At 37.0% G+C, this 22,589-nt stretch overlaps 1 protein-coding gene across 7 annotated transcripts in view; it reads left to right on the top strand.

The window, feature by feature from the left end:
* The first annotated feature begins 70 nt into the window (after positions 1–70).
* Positions 71–22,589, top strand: part of SGCE (sarcoglycan, epsilon) — a 72,891-nt gene continuing 50,372 nt past the window's right edge. For 2 of the 7 annotated variants that reach the window (XM_008571713.1, XM_008571706.1), the window contains exon 1: positions 71–297. In XM_008571713.1, coding sequence (XP_008569935.1) covers positions 189–297 — 109 coding nt within the window. In that variant the 5' untranslated portion in view covers positions 71–188. Of the gene's footprint in view, positions 298–16,464; positions 16,573–22,589 lie in introns of all 7 variants that reach the window. The other 5 variants (XM_008571691.1, XM_008571684.1, XM_008571677.1 and 2 more) reach the window with 5 other exon arrangements.

The following is a 22,589-nucleotide window of genomic DNA, read 5'->3' as shown; positions in this document are numbered from 1 at the left end:
TGCGGGGGCGGGCGGGCTGGGGGGGATGGGAGTGGGGGCGCTGGCCACGCTACAGTGGCCCGCCGCTAGAGGGAGTACGGGCTTAAGGAGGGGGTGCAGGATGCTGATGCTGAACTGGCCAAGCTGGGAGGAAAGAAGAAAGGGAGGGGAGGGGAGAATCGAGGACAGCCGGCCTAACCAGGCCAAGAATGCAATTGCCCTGGTGGTGGGAGCTGGGAGACCCCTGTGCTTGGACGGGAGAGGGTCGGGGGACACGCAGGATGAGCCCCGCGACCACTGGCACATTCTTGCTCACAGGTTAGTGGCCTGCGCGCGACGTGGAGGTCCCGGGGCCAACAGGCCGCCGCCTCCCCCTCCCCCGCTCGGGTTCCGGGTATCCGGGCTCGCCCTTTGGGCACTAGCCCCTCTTGCTGCCCCTCCCCCCACTGCACCCCTCCCCCCAGGACGCCCTGCACCCCACTTCCTGGGCCCAGCGCGTCCCTCACCAGGCTTGACCCCTGGCCTTTTCTTTTTCTCCGCGCCCCCGCGCGCCCCTCCCTGCCCAGCGGGCGCAGAAATTCTATCTCCATTTCCCATTGCCAGCACCCCCTCCCCCAGCCCCCTTGGTGGACCTCTCCCGATCCCTGCAGCAAAGAGCTGGGGGTCGTTGCCCGTTTTTCTGGGGGGCCGTTACCCCGCTCCTGAGGCTCTGGGGCCCGGTTGCAAGCCAAAGGAACTAGGCGTCAAGCTGCGTCCCCCTCTACACAAATACATCTTTTCTTCTTTTCTTGAACCTGATCGAGACAGAACACTAAAATGTGACATTTAAAACATCTAATTTCCTCCCTCTTCCTAAGCGCATTTCTCGGTGGCGGAAATCCCGTTTTTTCTTAGGTTTTACCGACCAGGGAAGCGGGATCGTGAAATGGAGCCAAACAGGGCGTTCGGGTCAGGGTTAACCCCGGATGGGGGCCAGAGATGCTGCGAACAGTGCACGATTTCCAGAAAGCAAAGACAATTAAAAACAGCTGCGGATGCTTCCAGTGTGCTTGGCGGGCTCGGAGGCTCCCAGCTACGGACTTTTGATGGTGATTACGAGGTTTATGCAGAGAACTCGCTGTCCTTGCAACGTTACATTTTCCTAAATCTCGCAGGGTGAATGAATGCTTTTAGTCACGGTACCCGCACGTTTAATGCTTTCAAGCGGGGTTGCCGAGATTCGGTCACAAATATTTGCTTGAGTTTATAAGTGTTAACATACATATTTTATGTTAGGGAAAACTGCGGTGATGAGGAAGGATGCTAAATAAAACCTCTACACGGATTCCCGTCTAAATGCCTCAAAGTGTTAGGCGCTGAGAATACTGACAATCTGTTGATAATCTTAGTAAAAGAAGTTTAAGTTAGAAGGGAAACCAAATTGACTACAGCTGAGTTAGGGTTCTGAAACACGGAGGAAACGCGTTCGTATTTGAAGACTAAAACTGAGAAAATTTTAGTAACATTGCTACAGATTATTTTATATTTAGAGGATAAATAAGAAGACCCATTGTACATGACAAGGTGGCAGGGACTGCACTTAAAAAAAAGTGAGCCTTTCTAGGAATAAAACTGTAGCTCATTTATTGAGATTTTACATTTTACTAGAAATAAACTGTTAGCCAACAGAAGTATGAATGAATGAAGTGCAGATTTCCAACAATGAAAGACATTTTTCTAGGAAGTTGGGTGAACACAATTACATTTTTTTTTAGGAGTGCCTTTTAATTTAATCTTTGGGCTGTTCACTTTCTTCTGCGACTAGTATATTTACGGAATTTCTTACGTTTGGCAGAGTATTGTTCTGGTGATCGCTGGACTGTCAAATTCTTAGCAGTTTTTTTTTTTTTTTAAATCCAGGAGTTACTTCACCTAGTTGTTAACTGACAGACATTCTTTTTTTGAAAAAGGGAAATTAAAAACCAGTATAGATGGAAAGTTGGGGAAATTCAAGTTTAAAAAGCTATCTTGAGACTCAAAGTTTCAACAAGTTGGAACCAATTTGATTTTTTTATTTCAAAATGTTAACCAGGATTTTTTTGTAAAAGGAAAAAAAGCTTCATTAGTATTTTTATTATAATAGAAGTAATTCCTACACATTGTACAAAATTCAGGGGAAAAAACCTAGAAAGTTGTAAAGAAGAAAATTAAGATCACCTATAACCTCTTCATCCTGCAGTAATGCCTATAAACATTATAGTCTGCTTTTTCAGACATTCTCTTTGCATATATAGGTATCTAAATACTGTATATTTTTCATAGGGTTGCATGCATATACTTTCTAAAAATTAAAAATGGGATCAAATTAATACTCTTGAATTATTTTATTTCCAAATAGCCTTTAAATGTCAAATAACATTAAATTTGCAGAGTATTCACCAAAGGTAGTAATATTAATTAATTTTTTAATTAAAATTTTAAATGAACAGCCTTAGTACATAAATATTTAAAACTAGAAAACTGAGAATAATTTCCTCTGATCTCACTATTCTAACATACACGTAGTTATCATTTTGGTATATTTGCTTGTGTTTTTTATTCCTCTACATATGAAAAAATTTTTCACTTAGATATATAATTTTCTAAGGGTAAAAAACAACATCAATAGATAAGTTATTTGGGTAAAACTTTTGCTATCTAGAACAACAAAATGATATAAAAACTAGAAACAAAAAGACAACATGAATAGACACCTGTTTTTGTTATCTAAAACAACAAAAACAACTTTAAAAAGAAAAAAAAAATTAATAAAGAACTCTAAACACTTTTTTGACATTTAATGTCTAAGTGAATTTTTGATTTTCCCAGATATTTGTTCCCGATGTTGACTACTTCTTACCCATTTTGTTCAAGGTTACATGCAAAGCAAAAGAAACGATAATGTTCATTATTTATTAAGTAATAAAGGTGCTTTGTATTTGGACATTTTATCCATTTTTGTGAGAGTTTGCTGTGGATCTATGAAGCTAGTATTTTGAATGGTATTTCGAAACAAACTGTGGATCTATGAAGCTAGTATTTTGAATAGTATTTCGAAACAAACTGTGGATCTATGAAGCTAGTATTTTGAATAGTATTTCAAAACAAACTGGATCTATGAAGCTAATATTTTGAATAGTATTTCAAAACAAACTGGAATTTTAACTAGTCAAATAATAAGTGGACTTTATATTACACCCTCATGTCCATTTTTAATAACAATTTGCTGTGGATTGATGAACCTGCTGATTTACCACATGTATTTGGCTTAATTTCCAGTATGATAGGAAAAATTTATTTCTATGCAAAGTAAAAATTTCAGTTGCCAACTAATAACTGGACTTTAATTAGGACATTTTATTCAATTTTGATGACTATTCTCTGTGGATCTATGAATCTGCTGATTTATCATCTGTATTTGGCTTAATTTCTAGTATGGTAGGTAAAATTTATTTCTAAGTAAAGTAGAATTTTCAGTTGTAGCTGGATTTTGTATTGACCATTTTATCCTTTTTATAACAGTTTGCCATAAATCTGAAAGTTGTCGATTTACCTCGTGTATTTAGCTTAACTTCTAGTATGGTGAACAAATTGTATTTCTAAGCAAAGTGGAATTTTTTTACTTGTCTCAGACATTGAAAATAGCAAGGGACAGCACCAGAAAAAACTGGTTAAAGAAACCTCAAAGAGATAAAGGTAACATGAGTCCAGTTTCTAATACTAGTCACTGAGGAAGAACGCAGTATAAACAAAATACTGAAGCAGTGAAGAAATCCTGATTTGTTAAAAATTCTCAAGTCAGGTATTCAGATTACTTGTAATTTTAATAAGTGCAGTATTTATAGATCATATTTTACCCCAAATAGCCTGACACTTTGTTTCTTTATCTTTTTCACTAATTGTCCACATTTATTCTACTTGACCCCTTTTCTTAAAAAATTCACTAGTCTAAACACCATATTCTCTAGTCTAAACACCTAAATGCATATTCTATCACTTATTTTATTTCCTACTCTTAGTGTAAAAAAATGACTCTAGATGGACAGATGATATGGGTTTATGTGTCCATTAAAGATTCTTGGGCTAGAGGGGGAGAGCTCCTTTACACTTTGTTCGGTTTTAATCCAAAGCTTCACAGAAATATCAACATGATGACTCTTTTCTTTCCGTTCTTTCCCAACCTCTCCAACAGACTGACGGACATGGACATGGGTAAACACACACACACACACACACCGCATTCAAGTTTTTTCCTAAACTTAAGGATCCAGTTCTCCAGTCTGCTCTCACCCTGATTTCCAAAAATATTAAGCCTAAAGCAGCAATACAAATTCAAAAAAAAAAAAAAAAAGAAGCAGGTGTTTCTAAGGATCAACAAGTCTTTTCAAATGTTATTTTTCTAATTACTGTTTTCAGATTGGTAGAATCAGACAGTCTCAATGCTCTTAAAGCTATTTCACATGGATGGCTTTCAAGCCACATTCTCCATAATGCCCAGTGTTTTACATTTTTTAAACACTATTTCTGTAAGACAATGTTGAATAAACAACCCCCCTGACAATGTCCACAGCCTGACACTAGAACAAACATTACCATTGCTGCTTCTTCCCCTCTAGTTTTTGTTCTGTGTGCATACATATTTTTATATAACTGTAATTTTAATATATATAGATTTTTTACACTTTGTTTTGAAAGATAAGTGAATCTTGCTCTCAGCAAAGCATTTCTCAAGGCTGCAGGATGCTCTTGTGTGTGAGGTGGTGTGTAGACTAATCAGCAGGATTGCTGTGTGAGCGGGAGGCAGGCTGAACCAGCACCGGCCAGGTGTGTGAGTTACTGGGTTTGGGTCAGGCACTGGTTCCTGGTGAAGGATCATAAGCCCTTGCTCTGGGTTTTCTCTTCTTCAACATTTCTATTCATGATTTTGATGAGGATCTAGGAGGCTTGTTTTAAAATCTATGGAGGACTTGAAAAAGGGATTGCTGTTATAAATAGCAGAATTTACTGTTAACATGGTTAAATAGACTGCAATGTTATGCTGAGAGTAAAAAGATATTTTATAGCAGTAAATGCCTCATAATTCATTGGTGTGGAAGGAAAGTGGTGACTTTGCATGGTAGCAGTTCTTTAGGAAAAAGAAGGTTAATGTGAACCAGCGGCATGATGTAGCTGCAAAGAAAAAAAATTCATTTAAGCTCTGGTAATAGTGTAGTTTCCATATGTCACAAAATTAATAGTACCCTGCTCTAATCAACCACATCTGTAGTATTGTGTCCATTTCTGGCTGTCACACTTAAAGAGAGACATTGACAAATTAGACAACTTCCAGAATAGTCCATGGGGATGGTGAGAGGTCTGGCAATCCTGTCATAGGAGGTATCCTCAGAGGGTCTGAAAGTGTTTAGCTTGAGAAGACTAAAAGTAGACATAAACTCTCTTCTGTTTGCTCTGGAAAGCAGAACTAGCATTAGTGAGTGAAAGGTACAGATAGATTTCAACTCGAGACCTTTCTAACAGTGCAGCTCAACAAGAAAATCAACTTTACTTGTTTTTTTTTTTCAAAAAGATCAGATATGTTCTCTATTCTTGCAATGAATATTTAATTTGAAGGCCATGGTAACATTTTAGTGTAGACAGCAAAGATATTTGTGATGGAAACATTTTTTTTTTTTCTGATAAACTGTCTAAAAAGAACAGTCCTATGTGTTCCAAGTTAATCTCTTACAACTTGAAAATAGCTGCAACAGAGTAATTGAACACATTCTCTTCTCTCTCCCATTCCATTTCAAACATAAAAATATGAGAAGAAAATGAAAGATTTATTTTTCTTCCTGCAAAATGTCCTGGCTTTAACTTCCTTCCTAGAGTTACTCCTTTCCTGGTATTTTTTGCTTTCTTGGAGCAGGCTTCTCAGGTAGAGTGGCCGTGGATGCTTGGGGGTGCCCACGATTGAGGGGAGCAGGCTGGCTGCTGACCACTGGCTGCTGGTCCAGGACAGCTCAGCCCTCAGCTGCCTCCTCCCCAGGGGGAAATGTGGGATACTTCTCCCATCTGCAAATTTTCCCCTCTTGTAATATATCTCCGTGCAATACTTAAATTTACAGTTTTTAGCTTTTCAGTAGCAAAATAAAAACTTTCCATTAAAAGTAGCTTCTACTCCTGTGCTATTTTAACTTCTCTCCATTTCAGGTTAGCTTTGTTTCTGACCCCCTCGGGGGCACATTCTTAGTGTTTCAAACATGTCTTGGGGCAGATTTTTCTTTCCTCTCTGTCTATCTGCCTACTGATTGTTTATTTTGATTACTATGTCTAACTTTGAAAGTGCGATTGCTCAAAATGCGTTTGTGGAGTATGCAGGCTTCCTGCCGGACCCTTCTTCTGAGAAGTGCTTTTGACTCCACAGACACTATCTTTATGCCCTGGAGCCTTGCAAACTAATGAGAGATGTGAAGAAAGGAGCTAAGAGTCTTCTGTCATCTTTTCTAACCAACTTTTCCCTGCTGCTGTCACTCCTGCCTTACATCCAGAACTTTCTCCTCCACTCCAACTGTTAGGTCAGAAATACAGTCACTCTCACTCTTACTGTGTGAAGTATATTTTTAAATGTGGAACAACTTTCTCTTCTTCTTATTTTATCTTTTATAAAAGTGCCATGCAACTTGGGATTGTAATAATGCACAAGGCAACTTGTGATGGCTCGCTTCCCAGTTAGTTGTTGGAGATGCCACAGGCGTTCTTGGGCTGAGTTCATGTTTCCGAGAGAGAAACGCTCAAAGATGAGGTTCTGGCTTGTCAGCGCTCACCTGATTTGCAGGCGGCTACTTGCAATTCCTTGAATGCGGTGCTCGCTCCTGCTCCTGTGCTTGGGAAGTAATAATTCCCAGTGTTTAACTTTTAAAAATTAAAGAAGTTATATTGGGAAGTAAGTAGGTAGCCTCGAAACGTTAGTTACTGGCACGATTACTATTATATTCTCAGAAGCGTTAATGTGTTAGTAAAAGCTGAAGTGTTGTTTTCTTTTTCTTGGGTCACACTCTGGTAGAATTATTATTTTTTGTATCTTCATCTAAGATTTAAACGCATTTTTTTATTACTTAAAAATCACTCGTCTTTACCCCATCTCAGTTTCTATCTAATTGCCTTAGACGAATAAGATTTTCAGAATACATCTATGGCATTCTGTACCACGGGAGTCACCGCGGCATCTGTTGTGACATAGAAGGCAGACTTTCTTTTCTGAAAAACGAAGAAGCCGAAGCCGCTCACTTCAAAAATCTTTAGGAGTTAGGCAGCTCTGGTATAAATTCTTTCCTATTCTTTAGCTTTTCACTCATTCATCTGGTCACCACTTTGATTATTATGGAGATTTGGGGTTCACTGCGAATTTGAAAGAAGAGATCACAGTTAATTTTCCTATAGCAGTTAAAGTGAAATATTTTAGTTCCCTCTTTTTTCAGCAGTAGGCATAGAAGTATAGTTGCTATTTTACCTTGGAATGCAAAAGAAAAAAAAATTAGCCTCGAGGTTTTTTATTTTTCCTCTTTAGCAAACTAGTGTTTCTCATTGTACGGTAAAATGACATCAGCTTTTCTCTCGTATGAAATAGTTAATTCAATGTAGCTTCTTTAACATCTTTCATTTTCTGTAGTTACAGAGTTGGTTCTAATCAAAGACCAGTACTGCAGAAGTAGAAACAGAATGGGTTGCTACATGTGCATATTAGAATTTGAAATCTACTTTATTTGTTATCTACCCATTTTACTTCTTAAAAGTTTAGCTTACAGATATGCTGGGGAAAGTGCTCAAAGATGCAGACAAGGATGTTTATTGTAGTATTGATCATGATAATGAAAAACTAGAAAAAATTGTGGTTATCCTTACTAATTAATAATTCTTTTATTCATTTGTTTTTTTTTGAGTGTCGACTTGTTTTGAGACCCTGGTTAGAGGCTGGAGATTACACGGTCTCAGTCATCATGGAACTTTTTACAAAAACTAATGGGGTTAACAAAGATTAATCAAATAATTTTTTTCAAGATTACTTGATTCATCTTCATGAAGATTAATCAAATAATCACACACATAAATGTGCCCTTAGGACTACGATAAGTGCTGCAAACACTACTAGACCTTCTAAGTAGGGGATTTGGCCAGACCAGGGGATTAAGGCAGTCTTTTCTGAGGAAGTGCTCAGATCTGAAGGATGAGTATGTGTTAGTGAGGTGAAGAGGGAAGGTATATTTGAGGTAAAAGGAAGAGCCCTGGAGCAGAGACCTGAGGCAGATTGATTGTGGCAAATAGAAATTGCTGAGAGAAGTCCAGTTGAGGTGGGAGCAGAAAGAGAAGGGTGAGCACAATATGAAATGAGGCCAGAGAAGAGGTCAAGGAGCAAATTTTGCAGGACCTAATAGACAACCTTAAAGAGTTTAATCTTTATATCAAGATCAATGGGAACTCTGGAGGGATTTAAGCAGGACAGGATCAGATTTGCATTTCAAAAAGAGCATTTCAGCTCCTTTGTGAAGAAAGGGCTGGAGGAGTCAGAATAGATTGCAATTGACCAATTATGAAGCTACTTTATTAGTCCAGGATGGAGATGGTGACCTTGTGGGCTAGGGTGGTGATGGGGAGATGAAGATAGGAAGGGACATCTTGGGGGGTAAAAAGCAACAGGAGTGGGGATAGGATTGAACTGGGGATAGAGTTTGCCTGGAGGAGATGTCAAGGATGATTTCCAGATTTCTGTCATCTGCATAAAGATAGAAAAATGATGATGCCACTCATGGGACATGGAATGCTGGAAGAGGATCAGATTTTAAGGGAAAGATCATGAGTCCTAGTTTGGACAGGCTGAGTTCAAGGTCATGCCAAATAAATTATGACTGAGACACATAACAGAAAGCTACACAACCTGAAAATGTGGTATGATATAAATATGTTCAAGATATATCCTAAGTGACAAAAGTGTGATTGGGTCTGGCTGGTTAGCTCAGTTGGTTAGAGTGTGGTGTTTTAACACCAAGGTCAAGGGTTCGGATCCCGCATAGGGCAGCTGCCAAAAAACAAACAAAAAAAGTGTGATTGTGTTATGTAAAAAGAAAACAGGGTATATGTATGTTTATGTGTATACATGTACAAATATATGTTTTTATATGCATAGAATATGGGAAGATGCAAAGACTATTAAGAGTAGATACCCTAGGCAGTGGCATTGATGGGATGAAATAGGGACATGAGAGGGAACTTTTATATTTTATACCCTCCTGGTTATACTATTGGAATATTTTACAATGGGAATATATGGCTTTTATAGTAAAGAAAATTAATGACAATTTAAAGCAAACATCCAATGTGAGACTATTTCTCATTCACAGGTTTCTTAGTGGGAAAGATCATGTAAGCATTATTGTATTTTTTGTTTTGAACAGAAATTTTTCCTGCAGCTTTACTTCTCTAACCCAATAGCTTATACGATTTGCCTTTTAATCCTTTTCCACTAGATTGCACTATTACTCTGGTTTTCACATAGCCTACATACTGTTTTGTATTCTGCTTTTTACTAATTTTATTAATTTCAGAACAGCCCAACATTTTGCAGATGAGGACATTAAATTGTAATGTTGCATGTATATATTGCATATGTTATATATCTTCTGTTAATGGTCCTACAGGTGCTCCCTTTTCATCTAATTTCTGAGCGAGATAGTACTGTTTCCAGGAGTGGAAACCCAAACTTATCTTCCCGGGCTATTTGAGCAAAGGGGCAAAAACTACCAAGAGAAGTGAGGAACCTTCACTTCTCCATTAACTGTTCTATCAAACCACCTCTTCTTATATTAGACATTTAATTTTCCACCCAATTTTGGTATTATGTTTAATGAAAAGTTGAATCTTATGCCTACAATGTTTTTTTTTTTTTTTTTTGCTTTTGTTGCATCATTTCTTCAGAATAAATACTAAGAGTTTATCAGAATCAGCAAGTATCAATATCATCTCATTGCACTTGGCTTTCCTCAAAAGAGTTAAACTAGTGTCCCTTGGCTCAGTGCTGGGAAAGAGGACTTGCTGAGATGCTGTCTTCTTAGCCCTCAGGCAGATCACAAAGTGGAGTTTGGTATGGTTGGAGTCCCCAGGCTGTCAACCCTGCTCCTGAGTAACATCCAGTGTTTACTCCACTCTGCCACAGAAAATGATCATTTTTCATGTGTCATGATCATGAAAGAAAAATTGAGAGTGCCATATTTTATAATGCCAGCTGTAGTGACAACAATTTTTTTATTTGAAGATTTATTTAAAAAATTAATCACATTTAAAGAAATCCAAAATTTCCTTCAAATTAGTTGAAGATAAAATGTAATAATAGCTCCCATTTTTGTGAGGATATCATTATGTGCTAAGCACTCTTCTAAAGGTTTTAATGTATTATCTCATGTTATACTCACAGTGTCTCTATGACATGGGTACTATTCTGTTCCTACCAGATGAAGAAACTGAGGCACAGAGACATTGAATAACTTGTCCAATGAACGAAAACTGGGATTTGAACCCAGACACTCTGTGTTCCAGAGATTCTGATATTAAACACTACCTCTCTGTACTCCAGTTTTATTTTACTCTAATGTCTTTTTTTCTTACCTAAAATTTTATCTTATGCTAAAAAATTATAAAATTATAATAATTTTTAATTGTACTAAGTAATTATTTATGTTCTGCCCTGCCAGGCTCTTCTGTTTTAACAAAGTTGAGGCTGCTTTTTCTGGCATTTTTGGTTTAAAGTCTTGCTGTTACACTTTTCTTAGGAATATCTTTTCTTGACTCCTTTCAGAGGTTGGAGTGGGCAGTCCTCCTCATCAAAACCCTTTTTTCCCCATAGGTTTCTACTAATTTTTAGCTTCCCTCTTTCCGTGAACTGTTTTGGTTTCTTTTTGTTTTTGTTTTTGTGCTTTGGGATTATTTTCCCAGATAATAACATAATAATTACGTAGTGCATGGGATTATTTTCCACTGCCTACCAATAGCATTGCCTTGTTGATAGCTATTTCTAATCAGAAGTCAGGGGCAACATATTTTTTCTAGTAGTAGTATTATTCCTCCTAGTAGTAATAATATCTCAAATTACATAAAAACATATGGTTTACAAATTGCTTTCCCATTTAACTATTTGGGGGTATATTGATGAGTAGATGACATAGACTTTGCAGTCAGCCATGAAATGGGTTCAAAATCCAACTCTGCCACTTATTGAACATATGAACTGGAGTAAGTTACATAATTTCCTGAGACTTCATATCCTCATTGTTAAATGGAACTAATATTACCAACTTCACACAGTGGATGTAAGGGTTAAATTATTTAATATGTGTAAAATCATCCTTAGTATAGTATCTAGCACTTAGCACTCAAACCATGGTAGCTAATTATAAGTAATGGTCAGCTAATGTTTTTTAGAGAGAAAAACATGAAAATAAGAAGCAATTTATAAAGTGTTAAGGAGAGTTGCATAAAGAAAGGAAAGAGAAAAATGTAGAGAGTAAGTGAGCAACATAGTGACTTGGTGATGGGGGGTGGTGAGAGAAGAGAAAAGATGCAAGGGGTGTAGCTCTATATGTAACTTTTGGAAACAAAGTCTTTGATTCCCCTTAGATAAATGGAGTGGTGGACAGAGAAACACTTGATAATTTGGTTCTAAGGTGAGTGTGTTAATCAGATTAAATTTCATTTGGCATATCCTGCTGTTTACTTGGACAGTAATGTCTGGGTAAGTTATTATTTATTATTTCTATCCCTTGACATTCTGATTAGCTCATCAGCAATCAGTCACTATTCACAGCTCTACAATTGCTTTTATTAAGTAGCAACCCCCTTCTCCCCAGTCAGCAAATTATTCAGGTTTAGGAAAGAGTAGTATCTCTTCAGAGAGTACTTGCCCCAGGCCAGATGAAATGTAGTCATCCTGCTACAAGACTCAAAATGAATCATGGAATCTTAAGAAAATCTTTAGCTATCGTAAGGTTTCTAGGGCATTTGAGGGCATGTCAGCTTTGGATTAATTTAGGCTTTGGTGATTTTGGAGGAGGAACATTGAAGAGTTGGTTAAAGGGTAAACTGTGTACAGTGATATCCCTGCTAATTGTGAGAATGTTCTTAGTTTGGGCTGTATAAACCTAGTATGCATGTTATTCTTTGCTTTCGTGTTTATGAGTTAGAGCAAAACTCACACCCAGGTATAACTGTAGCATAGATTATCATGAATCCATAGAGCACAGTGTTCTCTTCCTTTTAAGATTTCTGAGGATGGTCCATTATCTTTGAAGGAAGTCCAAGAACCAGTTTATACAGGTTGACATTTCTTTACACATTAGATTTAATCTTGAAAAGCTGTGTATAGGATAAATATTTTAAACATTGAGTCATATTTTTTCATCCTAAGGAAATTTGTTTTCACACAGAAAATGCATTCGTCCTTTTCTAATGAAAATCAAACTCTAAAGTAACTATCCTTTTTCAGGGAGCACTCTGCACTTGTCAATGTACAGATTACAATAATTTTCTATACAAGAAGTTAGTCGAGCGGATCCATGATCTTTGACACACAATTAAAAACAAATAGTTATTTCCATATTATTCAGATTTCTCCTTCAAGGTGTGGGACTTAAATATTTAAGCAGCAACATCATTTGTGGTGTTTTGTCTTGCCTTTAGTGACATTGCCTGGTGAGTAGAGCTATACAAAGTTGTTCTTTTCTTTAGATTTATTGGACTTCAGTCTTCTGTGGTCAAAGTAGGACTTTATACGGATCAATATGAACTTTTAACAAATGAATGTGCTCAAAGCAGTGTTGGTCTAAAATAGAGCTATATCTGTAGAATATATTTAAACTATTTTACCCAGCCTCTATTTTTTTTAAACAGTTGAGACACCAATCAAATTTGTTTTTTTGAATCCTGTAAAAGCCAACTAGACTGCTCTTATACAGGACCTGGAAAGTAAGAGTAGTGACACGTTGGTTCACCAGCCAAGGACATGCAGTGGTGTTAAATCTTATGCTGGGTTAGTAGATTTAAAAGCAAGAGTATAAGACAAAAATTCCATAGACTTTAAGTTATCCTAGTAAATCCTTTAAATCACCCATAAAGTACAATATGTGTAGTTTTGTGTATATAACTCTGAACAATAATTCTTATGCACAACATAGTCTGAGAACCATTGAGCTAGAATAAAGGAAGGAACAAAAGAGGAGCTGTCTGGGCACTCAACCCATTCTTTCTTTATGGTAACTACCCAATTCATGGAGAAGTGGAGAATTTTATAGAGTGTCTGCTTGCCTGCGGGATTTATTCCACTCTGCTTTAAGATTAAGCCTCTGTAATCTTTAGACATGTTAATAGATTTGGTTTTGTAAGGATCGAATTAGACAATATATGTGAAAGCACTTTGCTCAGGCCCTGTTGATTAGAAGCAGTTAATCTAAATGTTGCTTGTCAGATCCACATATACATTGTTCTTTGGAAAGATGTAGAGAATTTGGCCACCTAATTTCTGTTTTTCTAGGTTGGGATTTTCCACTGTCCAGCAGTGACTTGCATGTTCTTGCAAACTGGTTATAAATCGTAGACCAGTTGGAAGTAGGAGTGGGTAGGGTTTTCAGTTCTAAGATCAGCCCTACATTTATTGCATATAATGTGACAGATGAATATCCTATATTCTGTTGCATTCTGTAGGTCTTCTCTCGGTCTTCTCTCAATCTTCTCTCAATCTTCTAGAGCTCATAGTTGTGTATGAGATTCACCTGATGAAATGTGTAATCCACCTACCTAGACTTTCCATGGAGGAGTTATGAATATGTGTTTTTAAATTTTTTTATTATAATTTTTGGAGTGCATGTGAATATGTATTTTTAAAAAGCTTCCCAACTGTTTCTTATGTATCTAGCATGTTTCCTTTGGAACCTGGTGATCAGGAGAACCCTGGGGGTGGGGTATTTTGCCACAAGAGACTATTAACATTTCTGCTCCTGTTTTATCTTAAAGAATTAGGAAATTCCTACTGTATTTTTCATGTAGATTTAAAAGTACATAATTTCAGTTATTAAATGAATCAACCATTTATTAGGTAAGTCATTCATAAGATTGGTCCTCTAGTACATGAAACTAGTATACTTAAGTTTACATATTTAAAAATTGAATACAAATTAAGTAGCTTATTTGTTAAGGTGCTAGGGCCTTTGAGGTCCACTCCCAGGTATCACTGAAATGGTCACCCGAGGATTTTTTTTGCTTGTTTGATTGTTTTTCATAACCTGGCTTTTGAATTACATTCTTTTTTTCATTTTAGAAGGGAACTTGCTATTTCTAATAGTTTAGTTTAAGTTCAAAGTTTTACTAAAATTTCAATTTGGAAAGGAAATGTACATTGCATCTCTGACTTATTAAGGTGGGGAGCACCTTTAACATTAAGTTTGCTGTAGCCCACTCACTTTCTGTCTTCACTTGTCTTTACTTTCTCATTCATGAAGGACTTTCTTTACTTGTATATGCTTGGTCCTACCCATTCTACTTTTGCTTGGATTGTGTCTCATCACACAATTTTCTTTATCCTTAATCTCTTTCTCTCCTCTTACATCTTTTCCTCAGCTTACGTACAAATCTAAGTTTCCACATACTAAAATAACTGGCCTTTCTTTCCACTTGCTACTCCTTAGTCTGTCATTTGATCTCTGCTTCTCTATTCTGGCCAGCATTCTTGAGAGATTAACTGTATGTGCTGTATCCACGTCTTGACCTTTTGCAGTTTGGCTTCTACTCTCACGGCTTTATTGGAACTCCACTGTCAAGGAGTCACCAGTAACTTCTCACTTTTCAAGTCCAGTCGTCTTTTCTAAGCTCTCATCCTCTTTGACCTTTTTGCAATAGGTAAGGATGTTGATCACATTCTCCTTCTGGGCATCTCTTTTCCTTTGGCTTATGTGGCACTTCAGACTCAGTTGTTCAACCTCTCTGGACTGTCTCTCTTCTTTCGTTGCTGAATCATCCTCTGCTTTTGATATGTAAATGTGTTTATTGACACAGTTTTCTGCCTTTGCTGTCCCTCCTACTTTTTGTGCATTCTTTCTTACTGCACTTCAGGTTCAGGAGCTAGGACAAATCTATGGAATAGACCCTGGTGGATTCTTGGGATGAGCTGAACTCAGGGAACTTACCTGAGATGGCCAGAGTAAGGGAGAATAGGATGGAGAGCCAATATCATAGTCAGAAAAATGATGCCCAGATATATCAAGTCTGAAAAGTAAGGATGAGAAATTGGAGAGTAAGCAGTAAGACTGGCAATTTGGATGATGAGAAACAGGACAGATGAATAGGTCAAGAACGTGAATATGTACATACTCCAGATCATTTTCTACATGAGTGCCTAATGTGTGTTACATGGGGGCATGGTATCTTTAAGGAATTGCACTGGGGCTTTGGCTTCAACAATCATTTCTCTGGAGAAAAACTTTGAATCTGAATCTGAAGCCCCATTACATTGTCTTAAGAACCAGAGCTCTATCCCCATCTAATTCCCATCTTAGATGGTTTCACTTGTATATCCAACTGTTACCCTAAATTTAACTTATCCCAAATTGAATTAATCACTTTTCTCCCGAAACTGACTTCTCTTCTGGGGTTCCTAAGGTATCACTGTTCTATGTCATGCTAGATCAGAATTTTAAAGCCATCTTTGAATCTCCTTTTAGCCTTACATCCAACAATTGAAGTATTGTCGCTAGTATCTCCGTGGTATCTTGTAACTGGCATCACCTTTTCTTTCCTTTCAACCTGGTGGCTACCCTGCACTCCTGTGATAGCCCCCTATTTAGTATCCCTTAACCTCAATCTTGTTCATTGCTGCTAGTGTAACGTTTCCAAAACTCAACTGTTAATTTTGTTGTTGTTGTTTGTTCATTTTTGTTTGTTTGTTTGTTTTGTTTTTGCTTTTTTTTTGGCAGCTGGCCGGTACAGGGATCAAACCCTGGACCTTGGTGTTATCAGTACCATGCTCTGACCAGTTGAACTAACTGAGTTGTCTTTTTAACTTTGAGTTTAAAAGATACTTTAAACTTAACACAGCATTCCTAGACAGAGATAATTATTTTCCCCTTAGTGTTCTTGTAGCACTTAGACTATCTACCATTATGTGTGTGTGTATAATTATTATATACGTTATATTATATATTACATAAATTTTGTACATGAGTTGCTAATCCCCATAGACTGGAAACTACTTGCAGGGGGGCAGGAAGAGTGTCTTGTTTACCTTGTATCCCCATATAGTGCTTGTATTGACAAACAACAGATATTTGTTGACTGGAATTAAACAGCTGGCCAGGCTGGAAGGAATCTGATCCCAGTTAATAGTAGATGATCTGTTATGGTCATTTTATTTTGACATTAATTTCATTTTTTGTGCATTTGTTTCATTCTGAAAAGCCTTTTTATTAAGCTGTGCTGATGGCATAAATGGAACAGTTAACTGGACGACCAAACAGGCCAACAGTTTTATAATCAGCAGAAAAATGGCTGCTGGGAAGAAAGATGGTGAGTTTAGGTTGTAAATCTCACTCCCTTTGGGGGAGTCAATTAAATGTCTGCTTCCTGTATTCCCTTTTCTTTTTTAGTCATGTGTGGATTTTTTTTTGATAAGTCAATTGTAATAACATAAAATTTTGTTTTTCTAATCTTCTAAAACTTCTGATCCTCTATGTTCTTAATCCATTATTTTTTAAGTTTTTTTTCCCTTGTTGTAGCTTTTTAACTAAAAATCATTCCTGTGTTTTTAACCTGTTGTTGCCCCTTATCCAGCTAGCTTGCCACTTATAAACATTGTCCCAGTGTGGTTATTGTAACAACTTATATATAAAACATTGAAAAACATTAAGAAGCAATTTATAAGGGTACTTTAGAAAGTTTGTGGAAAAATTAAATTAAAAGATAATATGAATCCTTCCATGAACTTTTTGAATACCCCTCGTATATCTTTTTTTTTTTTTTCTTTTTTGTCTTTTTCGTGACCGGCGCTCAGCCAGTGAGCGCACTGGCCATTCCTATATAGGATCCAAACCCACGAGGGGAGCTGCGCAGCGTTCGCAGCGCTGCACTCTCCCGAGTGCGCCACAGGGCCGGCCCCTTGTATGTCACTTTAAAACAGTATTTATGCAACCTTAAAAAAATGGTCATAAATATTTTGGCTAATTTTGGATGATTTTTGTTGCAAAACCAAATTGATATGTTTTGCTATTAAATTGTTATTTGGCACTTATTTTTTATTGTCCTGTGAATGATTGACTGATCCTGCTAAATTTTTATTCCCTATCTGTAAATGTGTTCATCAACAATATTCCAGGACCTTTGAAATCATGCATTTCATTAGGGAGAAAAGGCCTTACTTAATAGTAAAAATATTAGTTGCTTTCAAAATATCAATTACCATTATGAACTTTCACTTAATTTTGTTAATTAATCTTTATGTTCTTTCCTCCTCCCACATGCAAAATATTGGCTAATATGTGGTCATGAACATTAGCAGAGTAGTAGCCTAGTTTCTATAACCTTGGGGCAACAAAAAAATGTGTATAATAATAATAATAATAATGTTTAAGTATTTTAAAGAAACAGTAATTTTGTGTGATAAAATGGCCTTCCCTCCAGATAAAACCTTCTGGATACTTGTAGGAGTGATTCCTGGCTTACCTCATTTTCTTCATACATCTCTGAAGATGGAGTCAGTAACTTTTTTAGAACAGGTACCAAATTATTCTTGCACTGGAATCTTCTACCCCAAGATCTGTTTCACAGTGGGACAGAGGTTCCCAACATCTCTTCTTCCCTGCTGTCTTTGAAACAAACCCACAAATACCTATGCATTTCCATTGCTCAAATATAGAAAACAGATTTTTATAATAATAACTTTCCATGAAAAGATCACAAAAATTTGTTTTAAAAAGCACTAGATATACTTGTTCCAGGACTTAAGCCCATGGCCTCATAATCCTTTTTCCCACACCCTCTTTAGATATTTTCAGCAGATTCTCCCTAGTTCCTGCAAGGGAATCACCCCTGATTACCCTTATCTGGCTGGTTCCTTGATCATGCTGAGGGCCTTCGGCTTCTTTGGTATATCCCTTCTTGTTTTCTAATATTTTTCTAGTTATGGACTCTAGGTGTCCTTCATTGTTGCAGTCTGCACTGTACTTCTGCTCTGTCACCTCCAAAGTACCCTGGACCTGCCCTGGCTTCTGTTGCCCCACATAGTATCCCTGAAGACTCTTCCTCTGAACTTAACACCGTTTTACACTAAATTGCAGTCATCCTTTCTCTTTTCTTCAGTTTCTTCTCTTTAACTTTGATCCCTAGAACTTCTCTTCTCTCTGAGCGTTTTCCTCCTGTTCCTATTTGATTAACCAAGAGAGTACTCTCTAACCAGCTCTTAGACCCAAGTGAGTCATCTATTATGGTGCTGTTTGTAGTGAAATGCATTCCATGACCTTTACATAGCATCCTTTAGAATCTCCAAGAGATACTGTTCTCTTCCTATTTCAAACTTTGTGCTACCATTGGACCTCAAACTGATTTTCTCCTTTGGACCTGAAAGATAACTGAAGTTCTGAAAATAGAAATGATTGATCCATCTTCAATCTACTGAGGTAATCAGTTCAGTTTATCAAATTCTCTTATTTTCTCAGTTTCTCTTGATCTCATCCTTTTAGATTCTTTCCCCTTGCTGGTCTCCTTCTTATTTAAATACAATCATTATAGTTCTGTATTATCAAAAAAATAGGTTTCATCATCTGTATGAAGAAGAGAATTGTTTCATCACTTTAAAAATTACAATAACAAATACTAGTAGCTTGTATAGCAAGGCCATTTTTTAATGCTGTTTAAGATATAAAATGTTCTGGGCCGGCCCGGTGGCGCACTGGAGAGTGCGCCGCTTGGGAGTTTGGCGGTACTCCCGCCGAGGGTTCGGATCCCATGTGGAGACCGGTTCCTGCTCACTGGCTGAGCGTGGTGCGGGCGCAACACCGAGGGTTGTGATCCCGTTGCCGGTCCCCGGTACGGGCGCAACACTGAGGGTTGCGATCCTGTTACCGGTCAGTAAAAAAAAAAAAAAAAAAGACAACAACAACAAAAAGATATAAAATGTTCTTTGAGATGTTCTTGACCATGAATCCCAGACATCTCTTTTTGACGATTTCAAGAGAGCGCAAAAGAATATAAGAGCATTTTTTTGTGTGTGTCCTTTTTGAGACCGGCCGCACTGCGCTCAGCCAGTGAGCGCTGTGAGCGCACTGGTCATCCCTATATAGGATCCGAACCGGCAGCGGGGGCTCTGCTGCGCTCCCAGTGCTGCACTCTCCCAAGTGCACCATGGGCTTGGCCCAGAATATAAGAGCATTTATATAGTAAAATAAATTTAGAAGTTGCATTTGTAATGTAACTTTTCTTTTAAATAAAATTCCAATTCTTAACTGAAGCATTGAGGTGGTACCTCTTCTATAAATGGGATTCTGAGGAATTCAAATGCCTCAGACGAACACATTTCACACTTGGCATCATTCTACCTCGACACACATTAAGTGGTTACAAAAGTTATAAAGAGCACTCTAAATATGGATTCCCTTCCCTTTTTCCTGGGGTAGGGGTAGGGGAACTTAAAATTTTAAAATTTAAGCCTGGAACAATCTAAATAAAAAGGGAGTATTCATCTTCAAATTCTCCTTTCTTAGGAAAACTCACATTCTAAAATGGCTTAGCCTTAGGTTTACTGATTGGCTTTCACTATGTTTTTTTTAAGAATCTAAGGCAAAGTTAAAATGATTCTGTCCTGATTTCTTAATTATTTTCAACTTAAATGTTAAACTTTAAACTAAATATTCATGGAAATGAACTTAATATGTATTCTGGGTAACAATAGAATTCTCTTCTACCCTCTTAAAAGAAGCTTCTTCTTGGCTTGCTGACAGTCAGAGGACTACATGGCTTGAAGACAGAGGTATCTCTAGATGACTTATTTTTCCTGTTGATTGGAAAGGAGCAGGAAGTGGCCCCTAGTATTGAAAATATATATTCTTCTTTGCCTCTGAAGAGTGGCAAAATCAGAAAAAGATCACAAAGTTCCAGGATTTTAAAGAAACATCTACAAGAAATGTAAGGTTCTTCTTCTAAGCTCTGGTTATGAGGGCTGAAATGTTTCCTCTTCTAATCTTTAGGTTTGTTTTTCCTTTAAAAACGAGTGTGTTTGAAATTATGATTATCAACTCCCTTCTTCCAGTTGTGCAATATAATTACGATAACGCTATGAAATAATAGAATAAACTTGGATTATCTGGATTATCTGGTCAAGTTCTGGTTCTTCATAAAACAAGGAGAGGTAATTTTAAAAATTAAGGTATTATGCAACATGATAGACTTACTGTAGTGGGATGTAATAATAGAAGGTACAACTACCAAATGTATTAACTTACATTTTCAAATCAACAAAGTATGTGACTACCCTGGTTCAAGTCCTGGTTCTTCCTCTTACTAGTCCTACAGGCTTGAACCAGTCACTTAGTCCCTCTGGGTTCAATTTTGTCATCTATAGAATGAAGGGCTGAAATCTCCTGGAGAACAAAGGCATTCCAACTCTGATTAGTAGTAACTCAGGAATTCAGGGTTGAGCAGGAGGCTGAGTGAGCCCTTATGGAAGTAATGCTGCGATCTATTTTTTAGTAGAGAAAGATATTTGACTTATCTAGACAGGATGACATCTAAAGCCCTTTTCAGCTGTAGTGTTCTGAGACTAAGCTTATTGATCACCAATTAACAATGGTTTGCAACCTCTTTCCAACTGACATATAAGAAAAAAAGGGAAAACACTTGCAATCATATAATGATCTAGATATTTAGTTCAAGTTTTGAAAAATTAAAGTAAATAGCTTTGGTAGGGAGAAAAAAATTTTATGCAGAAACATTCTGCTTTTTTATATAAAAAAATCCAAGTAGTAGTTTCTCCTCTACCTCATGGAAAGAAAAGTGGCTGTATCTCTTAGAGAAATGAAGTTTACAAAGGCTGTCCCTGTGATGAATTTCACAGCCTAGGCATGGACTACCTGTGACTGAAACAAAGACAGTGGCTGCCTACTGCCAAATGAATGGCCTGCAATACTTTGATGTTGAGTAAACTCAAAGGTTTATAAAGTTTATAAAGTTGGATTGATCAAACACAGGGAAAATCTTAGTGAGTAAAAAAAAAAACCCAACAGATTTGGTGTACCTGGCTAGAAAGTATCTCTTAAAATATTCAGCAATTATCTGTTTTAATAATTAACTTTCAGTTTGACTATAGAGTAGTAACATGTTAAAAAAAAATTAGGAAGGTATCCATAAATATGTCAGGCTCTGAAAACCCTGAAATGGTTTCTCTTTATACAGAGATAGCAAGTGGGATTCATCTCTTATAATGAATTCTGATGAATTGGTAGTGGCTTCTGGAGTGCTGTATATACAGGGGTTCTGAATCTTATAAAAACCTTTTAGCTGTTAAAATTGTAAATTATAAGACAAGAAATCTTATTTTACCTGTTAGTATCTAACATTTTTAATTATCTGGGATGATCATACCTAGTTACTTAGGCAAAAATTTATTTTAAAACCTGTACCAGGTAGGTTGCCTTTCAGTACTCTGTTTATATCCTAAACATATTTAAAAATCTTTATCATTCTTATCCAAATTTTTTTTCCCAGATAATACTTACCATTAAAGCAATACTCTGAACAGCTGGGAAATACACACTGTCTAAATTAAGTAATTTGGACTCAAGTAAAGCACCTTTGTGATGTTCCTCAATGAATAGCTTACATCTTAAAATGCTGAACACTAGAGGCAAATTGACAAAATTGCAGTATTTTTAGAAATAGACTTTAATTTTTTATTAATAAGTTGCTTATTAATTATAATGTGTTACAATATTCTTAGGCTGGTTTAGCTGTTGCTAAGGGTAATATATCATTTAATTCATAGATCTCTTTGTTTAAATTATGCCGTATATTCCCCACGTATCAAATATGTAAGAAATTACTTTATACAATGCATTAAATCTATTTTGATTTGATAGTTCATGTTTACATAACATATGGGTTGAATTAAGACTTTCAATTATACACTTATTTATTTCTGAATGTGTTTAATTCACAGAGTTTATGCTGCTTTTGCTTCAAGTAATGGCTCTGTCCCAATTATAGTAAGATCATTTATTCAGAAGTGTAATGCGTCAACTAAGAACAGGAAATACGCCACAAAAGGTCTTGGGGCAGCCGAAATAGACGCGGCAAATGCAGGCTCTTGTTTTTTACATCTAGCAGAGTCTCATGTGTGTTAAAATATCACGTATTTGCTCTTATTTTAACACGCAGTCCTACCTTGTTTGGTAGGCTGGTTTCTAACCCTGCAGCACATTAATAACAGCAAATTAGAAGGGATAGAAAAGCTGCTATAGGAAACATATTGATAGCAATGAGAAATGACAGCTGACAACTTATCTACAGAGGAGAAAGCAGAAAATCTATAAAACACA

This window comes from Galeopterus variegatus, unplaced genomic scaffold (assembly GCF_000696425.1).
Source record: "Galeopterus variegatus unplaced genomic scaffold, G_variegatus-3.0.2 Scaffold43, whole genome shotgun sequence".
Taxonomy (NCBI): Eukaryota; Metazoa; Chordata; class Mammalia; order Dermoptera; family Cynocephalidae; genus Galeopterus; species Galeopterus variegatus.
This window is presented reverse-complemented; position numbering and strand designations above follow the sequence as displayed.